This window comes from Sphaerodactylus townsendi, linkage group LG01 (genome assembly GCF_021028975.2).
Source record: "Sphaerodactylus townsendi isolate TG3544 linkage group LG01, MPM_Stown_v2.3, whole genome shotgun sequence".
Taxonomy (NCBI): Eukaryota; Metazoa; Chordata; class Lepidosauria; order Squamata; family Sphaerodactylidae; genus Sphaerodactylus; species Sphaerodactylus townsendi.
Genome location: NC_059425.1, coordinates 15,413,127 through 15,429,303, shown reverse-complemented (window position 1 = coordinate 15,429,303; position 16,177 = coordinate 15,413,127). Strand labels below are relative to the sequence as shown.

Below are 16,177 nucleotides of genomic sequence, written 5' to 3'. Positions count from 1 at the left end.
AGTCTGGAGAACCGGGTTTGATTCCCCACTCTGCCACTTGAGCTGTGGAGGCTTATCTGGGGGACCAGATTAGCTTCTGCACTCCAACACATGCCAGCTGGGCGACCTTGGGCTAGTCACAGTTCTCTGGAGCTCTCTCAGCCACACCTACCTCACAGGATATTTGTTGGGGGGGAGGGAAGGGAAAGGAGATTGTAAGCCCCTTTGAGTCTCCTTACAGGAGAGAAAGGGGGGATGTAAATCCAAACTCTTCTTCTTGAAGCCTGCAATTTAAAGCTAGATCCAGCCTTGAACTGCAAACTCTGCCCTGTCCAGGTCCGGTTTTAGACCGCCGGCTCCGCCTCTGAATATGGGTTGCTGTGGAATATGCACAATTGTGGATCTCAGTCAGCAAAGAATAGGGCTTAACCCATGGGAGGAACAGGCAGGGCAGAGGGAGGGCTGGGCAGTCATTCTATCTAGGAAGGTGTCGTGCCAAACCCAGGGAGCGTTTCTCCTTCTCCCCAGAAGGCATTCCCAAGGAAACAACTTCTTGATTGCAATCTGGACGGCTCTTCTGTCCTCCCTGCTCATCTCAGCTAGGCAGCCATTGTGCAGAGCAGAGCGTTTTCCAGGGGCCCGCTCGGAGCGATCTGGCACCGCCAGCCGATGAGCTGCCTCCCCAGAGATATTCCAGCTGCTTGTTGCAAGTAATGAATATGGGAAAGGGCTCGAAGATCAGCGGAGGGAGGCTCTGCCCATGGAAAGGCAACACTGAAGGGATAAATTATTCACCGAGATCTGTCAGCTGGGCTCCGGTTGCCGCCTCGAGCGTGGGCAAAGTTGCTCCTTGCGATGGCTGACGGGGGCTTGTGTTGCATTTCAGGTTACTGTGGAGGAGGAGAGCTACCTTGCTCACCCGACGCGCGACCGGGCAAAGATCCAGCACTCCAGGCGACCCCCAACTCGGGGGCACTTGATGGCTGTGGTAGGTACAGCGGGAGATCGAATCCCGTGCTGAGTTCTCCCGAACAGCACTCAAACTGGGAGAAATTACGTGCTGGCTGGAATTTGTCATAAAGAGGCATGCTTCTTGTATCCATGTGCCAGTGACAAATTTGGCTCTGACTCATTGGGACTGTGGCCCAAAGCCCATGTCAGATCATTCCCTTCTCTGCCTTGGGCCTGATTTTTACTTGGGGAGACTTCTGAGGCCATATCAATTTGTATTTCATAGACCGCCTATAGAGAAAGTATCTGTATTAGCCTAACCGCAGCCATTTTGTATTAGGTCCACCGCTGCCACCATGTAGAGGAAGAGTTATAATCAGTCTCTCCCTAATCAAATGTCTCAGCCAAATCTGAATAACCTGGGCAGTGTCTCTACAGAGTTACTCTGCATAAAGCCATTCTGTGCTTCCTGATTTAATCTAAGAGCAATTGACTCCCATTGTCCCGAGTACTTAGAACAATAGAAGAGCTGCTAATTAGCTCAGCCCAGCAAGCCCAGCATGGGAAATTCCAGAGAATTTAGGAAAATGAAACTTAAAACTCACTTGCTCCCGCCCCTAACTGGGCAAAAGGGTATAAAAGTACTGAGCATCCCAACTCCAGTGCTCAATACTAGCTTGTACCTCTCTTGGTCTGGTTGGGTTGAGACACGATATCGTCCTTTACCTGGTCATTTGAATCCTTGTCCTCTACACCGCCTCATCCCTGGAGGGCTCTAGGCAGTGTACAACGCAACACATGATATCCAACAACAGTTAAAACACAATTGCAACCCTTAAACTCAATAGCAGCATACTGAAATTCTAAAACAGAGACAGCTTAAATCCCAAACTTCCCTAGACTCAAACAATCATAGACTTGGAAGAGACCCCCCCAGGGACATCAAGCCCACCCCCCTTGCAATGCAGGGACACACAATCAAAGCATTCCTGACTGATGGCCATCCATCCTCGGTTTACAAACCTCAAAAGAAGGAGACTCCACCACTCTCCAAGGCAGTGCATTCCACTGTTAAAAACATGTTTTAGAAATATGGTCAAGTTCCTTGTTTAAGGAAAGTCTCCTCCTTTTGATTTCTAGAAACAAAATTAAGTATTTGAAAGTATTAAGTATTTGACAGGCAGTCAATTCGAGGAGAAGTAGTTGTTTCTGTTGGCAGTAGACGATAGGACTTGCTATATAATGAGTTTAAATTATGGACAGAAAGATACCAGCTGGCAATTAGGAACTTTTTTATTACAGTAAAAGTTTTTTACAGTAACAGAGAAATTATTAATGCCCCGCCCCCGGAATGCCCGGCCACGCCCCCGTTGTGCCCCGCCCATCCCCATTGGCGCTACGCCACTGTTTGAATCCCACCACCATGGGAACCTGTACTAGAACTTTTGGATCCCACCACTGGAGGAAGCCGGTGGCCACAGATCCCAGGGAGGCTGGCGCGGAGGGCTCCTTGCTTTTGTCTCCCCTTCTGGTGCAGCCGGATGGCATAAACTGGATTGTTGCGTGGCATTGTGAACAACTCTTCCTTTTCGGGGGGGTCTCTGTTTCTAGGCATCTACCTCAACGTCTGATGGAATGCTGACTCTTGACTTGATCCAAGAAGAGGACCCCTCCCCGGAAGACCCCGGCACTTGCGGAGACAGCTTCCGGGATAAGACGGTCGCCCATCTCACGACGACGGGACGCAGGTGTTCAGATTCCGAGAGCGCCCAGCCGCCGGAGAGGGGCCGGACAAACAGCCTCCCGAGACAGGAGGCCGCCTCTTGCGACAGGTCCTCGCAGCGGAAGAACTCCTTCGACAAAGGGACCATGTACACGCCTCAGGTTCCGAAGAAGCTCTCCCACGCGGAGAAGAACAAATGCGCCTCCATGGAAGAGATCCTCTCTTGCCGGGATTCCTGCTCGGTGCACCGGGCCGTCCTGCGGAAGGGACTGGGGGACCACGTCTCGGCCGCCGAGCCGGAGCAGCTGAGCCGCATCCAGGAACTCGTGGCGCTGAGACTCGAAAAGACGCAGGAACTCTTGGCGGAGGTGAAGGGCTACGGGGAGGGCAGGCGGAAGGCGAAGGAGCCGGGCACGGGGGCTGACGCCTCCTCCTCCTCGGGCTCCCCCTCGAAACCAGACTCAGAGGCCGTTTGGGGTGGGGGGGGGGGGGGGGGGTGTGGGGGGGGGGGGGGGGGGGGGGTGTGTGGGGGGGGGGGTTGGGGGGGGGGGGGGGTGGGGGGGGGGGGGGGTGGGGGGGGGACGGGGTGGGTGGGGGGGGGGGCGGGGGGGGGGGGGGGTGGGGGGGGGGGGGGGTGGGGGGGGGGGGGGGTGGGGGGGGGGGGGGGTGGGGGGGGGGGGGGGTGGGGGGGGGGGGGGGTGGGGGGGGGGGGGGGTGGGGGGGGGGGGGGGTGGGGGGGGGGGGGGGTGGGGGGGGGGGGGGGTGGGGGGGGGGGGGGGTGGGGGGGGGGGGGGGTGGGGGGGGGGGGGGGTGGGGGGGGGGGGGGGTGGGGGGGGGGGGGGGTGGGGGGGGGGGGGGGTGGGGGGGGGGGGGGGTGGGGGGGGGGGGGGGTGGGGGGGGGGGGGGGTGGGGGGGGGGGGGGGTGGGGGGGGGGGGGGGTGGGGGGGGGGGGGGGTGGGGGGGGGGGGGGGTGGGGGGGGGGGGGGGTGGGGGGGGGGGGGGGTGGGGGGGGGGGGGGGTGGGGGGGGGGGGGGGTGGGGGGGGGGGGGGGTGGGGGGGGGGGGGGGTGGGGGGGGGGGGGGGTGGGGGGGGGGGGGGGTGGGGGGGGGGGGGGGTGGGGGGGGGGGGGGGTGGGGGGGGGGGGGGGTGGGGGGGGGGGGGGGTGGGGGGGGGGGGGGGTGGGGGGGGGGGGGGGTGGGGGGGGGGGGGGGTGGGGGGGGGGGGGGGTGGGGGGGGGGGGGGGTGGGGGGGGGGGGGGGTGGGGGGGGGGGGGGGTGGGGGGGGGGGGGGGTGGGGGGGGGGGGGGGTGGGGGGGGGGGGGGGTGGGGGGGGGGGGGGGTGGGGGGGGGGGGGGGTGGGGGGGGGGGGGGGTGGGGGGGGGGGGGGGTGGGGGGGGGGGGGGGTGGGGGGGGGGGGGGGTGGGGGGGGGGGGGGGTGGGGGGGGGGGGGGGTGGGGGGGGGGGGGGGTGGGGGGGGGGGGGGGTGGGGGGGGGGGGGGGTGGGGGGGGGGGGGGGTGGGGGGGGGGGGGGGTGGGGGGGGGGGGGGGTGGGGGGGGGGGGGGGTGGGGGGGGGGGGGGGTGGGGGGGGGGGGGGGTGGGGGGGGGGGGGGGTGGGGGGGGGGGGGGGTGGGGGGGGGGGGGGGTGGGGGGGGGGGGGGGTGGGGGGGGGGGGGGGTGGGGGGGGGGGGGGGTGGGGGGGGGGGGGGGTGGGGGGGGGGGGGGGTGGGGGGGGGGGGGGGTGGGGGGGGGGGGGGGTGGGGGGGGGGGGGGGTGGGGGGGGGGGGGGGTGGGGGGGGGGGGGGGTGGGGGGGGGGGGGGGTGGGGGGGGGGGGGGGTGGGGGGGGGGGGGGGTGGGGGGGGGGGGGGGTGGGGGGGGGGGGGGGTGGGGGGGGGGGGGGGTGGGGGGGGGGGGGGGTGGGGGGGGGGGGGGGTGGGGGGGGGGGGGGGTGGGGGGGGGGGGGGGTGGGGGGGGGGGGGGGTGGGGGGGGGGGGGGGTGGGGGGGGGGGGGGGTGGGGGGGGGGGGGGGTGGGGGGGGGGGGGGGTGGGGGGGGGGGGGGGTGGGGGGGGGGGGGGGTGGGGGGGGGGGGGGGTGGGGGGGGGGGGGGGTGGGGGGGGGGGGGGGTGGGGGGGGGGGGGGGTGGGGGGGGGGGGGGGTGGGGGGGGGGGGGGGTGGGGGGGGGGGGGGGTGGGGGGGGGGGGGGGTGGGGGGGGGGGGGGGTGGGGGGGGGGGGGGGTGGGGGGGGGGGGGGGTGGGGGGGGGGGGGGGTGGGGGGGGGGGGGGGTGGGGGGGGGGGGGGGTGGGGGGGGGGGGGGGTGGGGGGGGGGGGGGGTGGGGGGGGGGGGGGGTGGGGGGGGGGGGGGGTGGGGGGGGGGGGGGGTGGGGGGGGGGGGGGGTGGGGGGGGGGGGGGGTGGGGGGGGGGGGGGGTGGGGGGGGGGGGGGGTGGGGGGGGGGGGGGGTGGGGGGGGGGGGGGGTGGGGGGGGGGGGGGGTGGGGGGGGGGGGGGGTGGGGGGGGGGGGGGGTGGGGGGGGGGGGGGGTGGGGGGGGGGGGGGGTGGGGGGGGGGGGGGGTGGGGGGGGGGGGGGGTGGGGGGGGGGGGGGGTGGGGGGGGGGGGGGGTGGGGGGGGGGGGGGGTGGGGGGGGGGGGGGGTGGGGGGGGGGGGGGGTGGGGGGGGGGGGGGGTGGGGGGGGGGGGGGGTGGGGGGGGGGGGGGGTGGGGGGGGGGGGGGGTGGGGGGGGGGGGGGGTGGGGGGGGGGGGGGGTGGGGGGGGGGGGGGGTGGGGGGGGGGGGGGGTGGGGGGGGGGGGGGGTGGGGGGGGGGGGGGGTGGGGGGGGGGGGGGGTGGGGGGGGGGGGGGGTGGGGGGGGGGGGGGGTGGGGGGGGGGGGGGGTGGGGGGGGGGGGGGGTGGGGGGGGGGGGGGGTGGGGGGGGGGGGGGGTGGGGGGGGGGGGGGGTGGGGGGGGGGGGGGGTGGGGGGGGGGGGGGGTGGGGGGGGGGGGGGGTGGGGGGGGGGGGGGGTGGGGGGGGGGGGGGGTGGGGGGGGGGGGGGGTGGGGGGGGGGGGGGGTGGGGGGGGGGGGGGGTGGGGGGGGGGGGGGGTGGGGGGGGGGGGGGGTGGGGGGGGGGGGGGGTGGGGGGGGGGGGGGGTGGGGGGGGGGGGGGGTGGGGGGGGGGGGGGGTGGGGGGGGGGGGGGGTGGGGGGGGGGGGGGGTGGGGGGGGGGGGGGGTGGGGGGGGGGGGGGGTGGGGGGGGGGGGGGGTGGGGGGGGGGGGGGGTGGGGGGGGGGGGGGGTGGGGGGGGGGGGGGGTGGGGGGGGGGGGGGGTGGGGGGGGGGGGGGGTGGGGGGGGGGGGGGGTGGGGGGGGGGGGGGGTGGGGGGGGGGGGGGGTGGGGGGGGGGGGGGGTGGGGGGGGGGGGGGGTGGGGGGGGGGGGGGGTGGGGGGGGGGGGGGGTGGGGGGGGGGGGGGGTGGGGGGGGGGGGGGGTGGGGGGGGGGGGGGGTGGGGGGGGGGGGGGGTGGGGGGGGGGGGGGGTGGGGGGGGGGGGGGGTGGGGGGGGGGGGGGGTGGGGGGGGGGGGGGGTGGGGGGGGGGGGGGGTGGGGGGGGGGGGGGGTGGGGGGGGGGGGGGGTGGGGGGGGGGGGGGGTGGGGGGGGGGGGGGGTGGGGGGGGGGGGGGGTGGGGGGGGGGGGGGGTGGGGGGGGGGGGGGGTGGGGGGGGGGGGGGGTGGGGGGGGGGGGGGGTGGGGGGGGGGGGGGGTGGGGGGGGGGGGGGGTGGGGGGGGGGGGGGGTGGGGGGGGGGGGGGGTGGGGGGGGGGGGGGGTGGGGGGGGGGGGGGGTGGGGGGGGGGGGGGGTGGGGGGGGGGGGGGGTGGGGGGGGGGGGGGGTGGGGGGGGGGGGGGGTGGGGGGGGGGGGGGGTGGGGGGGGGGGGGGGTGGGGGGGGGGGGGGGTGGGGGGGGGGGGGGGTGGGGGGGGGGGGGGGTGGGGGGGGGGGGGGGTGGGGGGGGGGGGGGGTGGGGGGGGGGGGGGGTGGGGGGGGGGGGGGGTGGGGGGGGGGGGGGGTGGGGGGGGGGGGGGGTGGGGGGGGGGGGGGGTGGGGGGGGGGGGGGGTGGGGGGGGGGGGGGGTGGGGGGGGGGGGGGGTGGGGGGGGGGGGGGGTGGGGGGGGGGGGGGGTGGGGGGGGGGGGGGGTGGGGGGGGGGGGGGGTGGGGGGGGGGGGGGGTGGGGGGGGGGGGGGGTGGGGGGGGGGGGGGGTGGGGGGGGGGGGGGGTGGGGGGGGGGGGGGGTGGGGGGGGGGGGGGGTGGGGGGGGGGGGGGGTGGGGGGGGGGGGGGGTGGGGGGGGGGGGGGGTGGGGGGGGGGGGGGGTGGGGGGGGGGGGGGGTGGGGGGGGGGGGGGGTGGGGGGGGGGGGGGGTGGGGGGGGGGGGGGGTGGGGGGGGGGGGGGGTGGGGGGGGGGGGGGGTGGGGGGGGGGGGGGGTGGGGGGGGGGGGGGGTGGGGGGGGGGGGGGGTGGGGGGGGGGGGGGGTGGGGGGGGGGGGGGGTGGGGGGGGGGGGGGGTGGGGGGGGGGGGGGGTGGGGGGGGGGGGGGGTGGGGGGGGGGGGGGGTGGGGGGGGGGGGGGGTGGGGGGGGGGGGGGGTGGGGGGGGGGGGGGGTGGGGGGGGGGGGGGGTGGGGGGGGGGGGGGGTGGGGGGGGGGGGGGGTGGGGGGGGGGGGGGGTGGGGGGGGGGGGGGGTGGGGGGGGGGGGGGGTGGGGGGGGGGGGGGGTGGGGGGGGGGGGGGGTGGGGGGGGGGGGGGGTGGGGGGGGGGGGGGGTGGGGGGGGGGGGGGGTGGGGGGGGGGGGGGGTGGGGGGGGGGGGGGGTGGGGGGGGGGGGGGGTGGGGGGGGGGGGGGGTGGGGGGGGGGGGGGGTGGGGGGGGGGGGGGGTGGGGGGGGGGGGGGGTGGGGGGGGGGGGGGGTGGGGGGGGGGGGGGGTGGGGGGGGGGGGGGGTGGGGGGGGGGGGGGGTGGGGGGGGGGGGGGGTGGGGGGGGGGGGGGGTGGGGGGGGGGGGGGGTGGGGGGGGGGGGGGGTGGGGGGGGGGGGGGGTGGGGGGGGGGGGGGGTGGGGGGGGGGGGGGGTGGGGGGGGGGGGGGGTGGGGGGGGGGGGGGGTGGGGGGGGGGGGGGGTGGGGGGGGGGGGGGGTGGGGGGGGGGGGGGGTGGGGGGGGGGGGGGGTGGGGGGGGGGGGGGGTGGGGGGGGGGGGGGGTGGGGGGGGGGGGGGGTGGGGGGGGGGGGGGGTGGGGGGGGGGGGGGGTGGGGGGGGGGGGGGGTGGGGGGGGGGGGGGGTGGGGGGGGGGGGGGGTGGGGGGGGGGGGGGGTGGGGGGGGGGGGGGGTGGGGGGGGGGGGGGGTGGGGGGGGGGGGGGGTGGGGGGGGGGGGGGGTGGGGGGGGGGGGGGGTGGGGGGGGGGGGGGGTGGGGGGGGGGGGGGGTGGGGGGGGGGGGGGGTGGGGGGGGGGGGGGGTGGGGGGGGGGGGGGGTGGGGGGGGGGGGGGGTGGGGGGGGGGGGGGGTGGGGGGGGGGGGGGGTGGGGGGGGGGGGGGGTGGGGGGGGGGGGGGGTGGGGGGGGGGGGGGGTGGGGGGGGGGGGGGGTGGGGGGGGGGGGGGGTGGGGGGGGGGGGGGGTGGGGGGGGGGGGGGGTGGGGGGGGGGGGGGGTGGGGGGGGGGGGGGGTGGGGGGGGGGGGGGGTGGGGGGGGGGGGGGGTGGGGGGGGGGGGGGGTGGGGGGGGGGGGGGGTGGGGGGGGGGGGGGGTGGGGGGGGGGGGGGGTGGGGGGGGGGGGGGGTGGGGGGGGGGGGGGGTGGGGGGGGGGGGGGGTGGGGGGGGGGGGGGGTGGGGGGGGGGGGGGGTGGGGGGGGGGGGGGGTGGGGGGGGGGGGGGGTGGGGGGGGGGGGGGGTGGGGGGGGGGGGGGGTGGGGGGGGGGGGGGGTGGGGGGGGGGGGGGGTGGGGGGGGGGGGGGGTGGGGGGGGGGGGGGGTGGGGGGGGGGGGGGGTGGGGGGGGGGGGGGGTGGGGGGGGGGGGGGGTGGGGGGGGGGGGGGGTGGGGGGGGGGGGGGGTGGGGGGGGGGGGGGGTGGGGGGGGGGGGGGGTGGGGGGGGGGGGGGGTGGGGGGGGGGGGGGGTGGGGGGGGGGGGGGGTGGGGGGGGGGGGGGGTGGGGGGGGGGGGGGGTGGGGGGGGGGGGGGGTGGGGGGGGGGGGGGGTGGGGGGGGGGGGGGGTGGGGGGGGGGGGGGGTGGGGGGGGGGGGGGGTGGGGGGGGGGGGGGGTGGGGGGGGGGGGGGGTGGGGGGGGGGGGGGGTGGGGGGGGGGGGGGGTGGGGGGGGGGGGGGGTGGGGGGGGGGGGGGGTGGGGGGGGGGGGGGGTGGGGGGGGGGGGGGGTGGGGGGGGGGGGGGGTGGGGGGGGGGGGGGGTGGGGGGGGGGGGGGGTGGGGGGGGGGGGGGGTGGGGGGGGGGGGGGGTGGGGGGGGGGGGGGGTGGGGGGGGGGGGGGGTGGGGGGGGGGGGGGGTGGGGGGGGGGGGGGGTGGGGGGGGGGGGGGGTGGGGGGGGGGGGGGGTGGGGGGGGGGGGGGGTGGGGGGGGGGGGGGGTGGGGGGGGGGGGGGGTGGGGGGGGGGGGGGGTGGGGGGGGGGGGGGGTGGGGGGGGGGGGGGGTGGGGGGGGGGGGGGGTGGGGGGGGGGGGGGGTGGGGGGGGGGGGGGGTGGGGGGGGGGGGGGGTGGGGGGGGGGGGGGGTGGGGGGGGGGGGGGGTGGGGGGGGGGGGGGGTGGGGGGGGGGGGGGGTGGGGGGGGGGGGGGGTGGGGGGGGGGGGGGGTGGGGGGGGGGGGGGGTGGGGGGGGGGGGGGGTGGGGGGGGGGGGGGGTGGGGGGGGGGGGGGGTGGGGGGGGGGGGGGGTGGGGGGGGGGGGGGGTGGGGGGGGGGGGGGGTGGGGGGGGGGGGGGGTGGGGGGGGGGGGGGGTGGGGGGGGGGGGGGGTGGGGGGGGGGGGGGGTGGGGGGGGGGGGGGGTGGGGGGGGGGGGGGGTGGGGGGGGGGGGGGGTGGGGGGGGGGGGGGGTGGGGGGGGGGGGGGGTGGGGGGGGGGGGGGGTGGGGGGGGGGGGGGGTGGGGGGGGGGGGGGGTGGGGGGGGGGGGGGGTGGGGGGGGGGGGGGGTGGGGGGGGGGGGGGGTGGGGGGGGGGGGGGGTGGGGGGGGGGGGGGGTGGGGGGGGGGGGGGGTGGGGGGGGGGGGGGGTGGGGGGGGGGGGGGGTGGGGGGGGGGGGGGGTGGGGGGGGGGGGGGGTGGGGGGGGGGGGGGGTGGGGGGGGGGGGGGGTGGGGGGGGGGGGGGGTGGGGGGGGGGGGGGGTGGGGGGGGGGGGGGGTGGGGGGGGGGGGGGGTGGGGGGGGGGGGGGGTGGGGGGGGGGGGGGGTGGGGGGGGGGGGGGGTGGGGGGGGGGGGGGGTGGGGGGGGGGGGGGGTGGGGGGGGGGGGGGGTGGGGGGGGGGGGGGGTGGGGGGGGGGGGGGGTGGGGGGGGGGGGGGGTGGGGGGGGGGGGGGGTGGGGGGGGGGGGGGGTGGGGGGGGGGGGGGGTGGGGGGGGGGGGGGGTGGGGGGGGGGGGGGGTGGGGGGGGGGGGGGGTGGGGGGGGGGGGGGGTGGGGGGGGGGGGGGGTGGGGGGGGGGGGGGGTGGGGGGGGGGGGGGGTGGGGGGGGGGGGGGGTGGGGGGGGGGGGGGGTGGGGGGGGGGGGGGGTGGGGGGGGGGGGGGGTGGGGGGGGGGGGGGGTGGGGGGGGGGGGGGGTGGGGGGGGGGGGGGGTGGGGGGGGGGGGGGGTGGGGGGGGGGGGGGGTGGGGGGGGGGGGGGGTGGGGGGGGGGGGGGGTGGGGGGGGGGGGGGGTGGGGGGGGGGGGGGGTGGGGGGGGGGGGGGGTGGGGGGGGGGGGGGGTGGGGGGGGGGGGGGGTGGGGGGGGGGGGGGGTGGGGGGGGGGGGGGGTGGGGGGGGGGGGGGGTGGGGGGGGGGGGGGGTGGGGGGGGGGGGGGGTGGGGGGGGGGGGGGGTGGGGGGGGGGGGGGGTGGGGGGGGGGGGGGGTGGGGGGGGGGGGGGGTGGGGGGGGGGGGGGGTGGGGGGGGGGGGGGGTGGGGGGGGGGGGGGGTGGGGGGGGGGGGGGGTGGGGGGGGGGGGGGGTGGGGGGGGGGGGGGGTGGGGGGGGGGGGGGGTGGGGGGGGGGGGGGGTGGGGGGGGGGGGGGGTGGGGGGGGGGGGGGGTGGGGGGGGGGGGGGGTGGGGGGGGGGGGGGGTGGGGGGGGGGGGGGGTGGGGGGGGGGGGGGGTGGGGGGGGGGGGGGGTGGGGGGGGGGGGGGGTGGGGGGGGGGGGGGGTGGGGGGGGGGGGGGGTGGGGGGGGGGGGGGGTGGGGGGGGGGGGGGGTGGGGGGGGGGGGGGGTGGGGGGGGGGGGGGGTGGGGGGGGGGGGGGGTGGGGGGGGGGGGGGGTGGGGGGGGGGGGGGGTGGGGGGGGGGGGGGGTGGGGGGGGGGGGGGGTGGGGGGGGGGGGGGGTGGGGGGGGGGGGGGGTGGGGGGGGGGGGGGGTGGGGGGGGGGGGGGGTGGGGGGGGGGGGGGGTGGGGGGGGGGGGGGGTGGGGGGGGGGGGGGGTGGGGGGGGGGGGGGGTGGGGGGGGGGGGGGGTGGGGGGGGGGGGGGGTGGGGGGGGGGGGGGGTGGGGGGGGGGGGGGGTGGGGGGGGGGGGGGGTGGGGGGGGGGGGGGGTGGGGGGGGGGGGGGGTGGGGGGGGGGGGGGGTGGGGGGGGGGGGGGGTGGGGGGGGGGGGGGGTGGGGGGGGGGGGGGGTGGGGGGGGGGGGGGGTGGGGGGGGGGGGGGGTGGGGGGGGGGGGGGGTGGGGGGGGGGGGGGGTGGGGGGGGGGGGGGGTGGGGGGGGGGGGGGGTGGGGGGGGGGGGGGGTGGGGGGGGGGGGGGGTGGGGGGGGGGGGGGGTGGGGGGGGGGGGGGGTGGGGGGGGGGGGGGGTGGGGGGGGGGGGGGGTGGGGGGGGGGGGGGGTGGGGGGGGGGGGGGGTGGGGGGGGGGGGGGGTGGGGGGGGGGGGGGGTGGGGGGGGGGGGGGGTGGGGGGGGGGGGGGGTGGGGGGGGGGGGGGGTGGGGGGGGGGGGGGGTGGGGGGGGGGGGGGGTGGGGGGGGGGGGGGGTGGGGGGGGGGGGGGGTGGGGGGGGGGGGGGGTGGGGGGGGGGGGGGGTGGGGGGGGGGGGGGGTGGGGGGGGGGGGGGGTGGGGGGGGGGGGGGGTGGGGGGGGGGGGGGGTGGGGGGGGGGGGGGGTGGGGGGGGGGGGGGGTGGGGGGGGGGGGGGGTGGGGGGGGGGGGGGGTGGGGGGGGGGGGGGGTGGGGGGGGGGGGGGGTGGGGGGGGGGGGGGGTGGGGGGGGGGGGGGGTGGGGGGGGGGGGGGGTGGGGGGGGGGGGGGGTGGGGGGGGGGGGGGGTGGGGGGGGGGGGGGGTGGGGGGGGGGGGGGGTGGGGGGGGGGGGGGGTGGGGGGGGGGGGGGGTGGGGGGGGGGGGGGGTGGGGGGGGGGGGGGGTGGGGGGGGGGGGGGGTGGGGGGGGGGGGGGGTGGGGGGGGGGGGGGGTGGGGGGGGGGGGGGGTGGGGGGGGGGGGGGGTGGGGGGGGGGGGGGGTGGGGGGGGGGGGGGGTGGGGGGGGGGGGGGGTGGGGGGGGGGGGGGGTGGGGGGGGGGGGGGGTGGGGGGGGGGGGGGGTGGGGGGGGGGGGGGGTGGGGGGGGGGGGGGGTGGGGGGGGGGGGGGGTGGGGGGGGGGGGGGGTGGGGGGGGGGGGGGGTGGGGGGGGGGGGGGGTGGGGGGGGGGGGGGGTGGGGGGGGGGGGGGGTGGGGGGGGGGGGGGGTGGGGGGGGGGGGGGGTGGGGGGGGGGGGGGGTGGGGGGGGGGGGGGGTGGGGGGGGGGGGGGGTGGGGGGGGGGGGGGGTGGGGGGGGGGGGGGGTGGGGGGGGGGGGGGGTGGGGGGGGGGGGGGGTGGGGGGGGGGGGGGGTGGGGGGGGGGGGGGGTGGGGGGGGGGGGGGGTGGGGGGGGGGGGGGGTGGGGGGGGGGGGGGGTGGGGGGGGGGGGGGGTGGGGGGGGGGGGGGGTGGGGGGGGGGGGGGGTGGGGGGGGGGGGGGGTGGGGGGGGGGGGGGGTGGGGGGGGGGGGGGGTGGGGGGGGGGGGGGGTGGGGGGGGGGGGGGGTGGGGGGGGGGGGGGGTGGGGGGGGGGGGGGGTGGGGGGGGGGGGGGGTGGGGGGGGGGGGGGGTGGGGGGGGGGGGGGGTGGGGGGGGGGGGGGGTGGGGGGGGGGGGGGGTGGGGGGGGGGGGGGGTGGGGGGGGGGGGGGGTGGGGGGGGGGGGGGGTGGGGGGGGGGGGGGGTGGGGGGGGGGGGGGGTGGGGGGGGGGGGGGGTGGGGGGGGGGGGGGGTGGGGGGGGGGGGGGGTGGGGGGGGGGGGGGGTGGGGGGGGGGGGGGGTGGGGGGGGGGGGGGGTGGGGGGGGGGGGGGGTGGGGGGGGGGGGGGGTGGGGGGGGGGGGGGGTGGGGGGGGGGGGGGGTGGGGGGGGGGGGGGGTGGGGGGGGGGGGGGGTGGGGGGGGGGGGGGGTGGGGGGGGGGGGGGGTGGGGGGGGGGGGGGGTGGGGGGGGGGGGGGGTGGGGGGGGGGGGGGGTGGGGGGGGGGGGGGGTGGGGGGGGGGGGGGGTGGGGGGGGGGGGGGGTGGGGGGGGGGGGGGGTGGGGGGGGGGGGGGGTGGGGGGGGGGGGGGGTGGGGGGGGGGGGGGGTGGGGGGGGGGGGGGGTGGGGGGGGGGGGGGGTGGGGGGGGGGGGGGGTGGGGGGGGGGGGGGGTGGGGGGGGGGGGGGGTGGGGGGGGGGGGGGGTGGGGGGGGGGGGGGGTGGGGGGGGGGGGGGGTGGGGGGGGGGGGGGGTGGGGGGGGGGGGGGGTGGGGGGGGGGGGGGGTGGGGGGGGGGGGGGGTGGGGGGGGGGGGGGGTGGGGGGGGGGGGGGGTGGGGGGGGGGGGGGGTGGGGGGGGGGGGGGGTGGGGGGGGGGGGGGGTGGGGGGGGGGGGGGGTGGGGGGGGGGGGGGGTGGGGGGGGGGGGGGGTGGGGGGGGGGGGGGGTGGGGGGGGGGGGGGGTGGGGGGGGGGGGGGGTGGGGGGGGGGGGGGGTGGGGGGGGGGGGGGGTGGGGGGGGGGGGGGGTGGGGGGGGGGGGGGGTGGGGGGGGGGGGGGGTGGGGGGGGGGGGGGGTGGGGGGGGGGGGGGGTGGGGGGGGGGGGGGGTGGGGGGGGGGGGGGGTGGGGGGGGGGGGGGGTGGGGGGGGGGGGGGGTGGGGGGGGGGGGGGGTGGGGGGGGGGGGGGGTGGGGGGGGGGGGGGGTGGGGGGGGGGGGGGGTGGGGGGGGGGGGGGGTGGGGGGGGGGGGGGGTGGGGGGGGGGGGGGGTGGGGGGGGGGGGGGGTGGGGGGGGGGGGGGGTGGGGGGGGGGGGGGGTGGGGGGGGGGGGGGGTGGGGGGGGGGGGGGGTGGGGGGGGGGGGGGGTGGGGGGGGGGGGGGGTGGGGGGGGGGGGGGGTGGGGGGGGGGGGGGGTGGGGGGGGGGGGGGGTGGGGGGGGGGGGGGGTGGGGGGGGGGGGGGGTGGGGGGGGGGGGGGGTGGGGGGGGGGGGGGGTGGGGGGGGGGGGGGGTGGGGGGGGGGGGGGGTGGGGGGGGGGGGGGGTGGGGGGGGGGGGGGGTGGGGGGGGGGGGGGGTGGGGGGGGGGGGGGGTGGGGGGGGGGGGGGGTGGGGGGGGGGGGGGGTGGGGGGGGGGGGGGGTGGGGGGGGGGGGGGGTGGGGGGGGGGGGGGGTGGGGGGGGGGGGGGGTGGGGGGGGGGGGGGGTGGGGGGGGGGGGGGGTGGGGGGGGGGGGGGGTGGGGGGGGGGGGGGGTGGGGGGGGGGGGGGGTGGGGGGGGGGGGGGGTGGGGGGGGGGGGGGGTGGGGGGGGGGGGGGGTGGGGGGGGGGGGGGGTGGGGGGGGGGGGGGGTGGGGGGGGGGGGGGGTGGGGGGGGGGGGGGGTGGGGGGGGGGGGGGGTGGGGGGGGGGGGGGGTGGGGGGGGGGGGGGGTGGGGGGGGGGGGGGGTGGGGGGGGGGGGGGGTGGGGGGGGGGGGGGGTGGGGGGGGGGGGGGGTGGGGGGGGGGGGGGGTGGGGGGGGGGGGGGGTGGGGGGGGGGGGGGGTGGGGGGGGGGGGGGGTGGGGGGGGGGGGGGGTGGGGGGGGGGGGGGGTGGGGGGGGGGGGGGGTGGGGGGGGGGGGGGGTGGGGGGGGGGGGGGGTGGGGGGGGGGGGGGGTGGGGGGGGGGGGGGGTGGGGGGGGGGGGGGGTGGGGGGGGGGGGGGGTGGGGGGGGGGGGGGGTGGGGGGGGGGGGGGGTGGGGGGGGGGGGGGGTGGGGGGGGGGGGGGGTGGGGGGGGGGGGGGGTGGGGGGGGGGGGGGGTGGGGGGGGGGGGGGGTGGGGGGGGGGGGGGGTGGGGGGGGGGGGGGGTGGGGGGGGGGGGGGGTGGGGGGGGGGGGGGGTGGGGGGGGGGGGGGGTGGGGGGGGGGGGGGGTGGGGGGGGGGGGGGGTGGGGGGGGGGGGGGGTGGGGGGGGGGGGGGGTGGGGGGGGGGGGGGGTGGGGGGGGGGGGGGGTGGGGGGGGGGGGGGGTGGGGGGGGGGGGGGGTGGGGGGGGGGGGGGGTGGGGGGGGGGGGGGGTGGGGGGGGGGGGGGGTGGGGGGGGGGGGGGGTGGGGGGGGGGGGGGGTGGGGGGGGGGGGGGGTGGGGGGGGGGGGGGGTGGGGGGGGGGGGGGGTGGGGGGGGGGGGGGGTGGGGGGGGGGGGGGGTGGGGGGGGGGGGGGGTGGGGGGGGGGGGGGGTGGGGGGGGGGGGGGGTGGGGGGGGGGGGGGGTGGGGGGGGGGGGGGGTGGGGGGGGGGGGGGGTGGGGGGGGGGGGGGGTGGGGGGGGGGGGGGGTGGGGGGGGGGGGGGGTGGGGGGGGGGGGGGGTGGGGGGGGGGGGGGGTGGGGGGGGGGGGGGGTGGGGGGGGGGGGGGGTGGGGGGGGGGGGGGGTGGGGGGGGGGGGGGGTGGGGGGGGGGGGGGGTGGGGGGGGGGGGGGGTGGGGGGGGGGGGGGGTGGGGGGGGGGGGGGGTGGGGGGGGGGGGGGGTGGGGGGGGGGGGGGGTGGGGGGGGGGGGGGGTGGGGGGGGGGGGGGGTGGGGGGGGGGGGGGGTGGGGGGGGGGGGGGGTGGGGGGGGGGGGGGGTGGGGGGGGGGGGGGGTGGGGGGGGGGGGGGGTGGGGGGGGGGGGGGGTGGGGGGGGGGGGGGGTGGGGGGGGGGGGGGGTGGGGGGGGGGGGGGGTGGGGGGGGGGGGGGGTGGGGGGGGGGGGGGGTGGGGGGGGGGGGGGGTGGGGGGGGGGGGGGGTGGGGGGGGGGGGGGGTGGGGGGGGGGGGGGGTGGGGGGGGGGGGGGGTGGGGGGGGGGGGGGGTGGGGGGGG

The 16,177-nt window shown here is 85.7% G+C and overlaps 1 protein-coding gene across 1 annotated transcript in view; it reads left to right on the top strand.

Annotated features, from left to right (window-relative positions):
• The first annotated feature begins 214 nt into the window (after window positions 1–214).
• PLEKHO1 (pleckstrin homology domain containing O1) overlaps window positions 215–16,177 on the top strand; it is a 35,317-nt gene continuing 19,354 nt past the window's right edge. Inside the window, exons 1-2 of the mRNA XM_048503956.1 lie at window positions 215–967; window positions 2,542–3,130. Of these exons, the coding sequence (XP_048359913.1) occupies window positions 959–967; window positions 2,542–3,130 (598 nt within the window). The 5' untranslated portion in view covers window positions 215–958. The remainder of the gene's footprint in view (window positions 968–2,541; window positions 3,131–16,177) is intronic.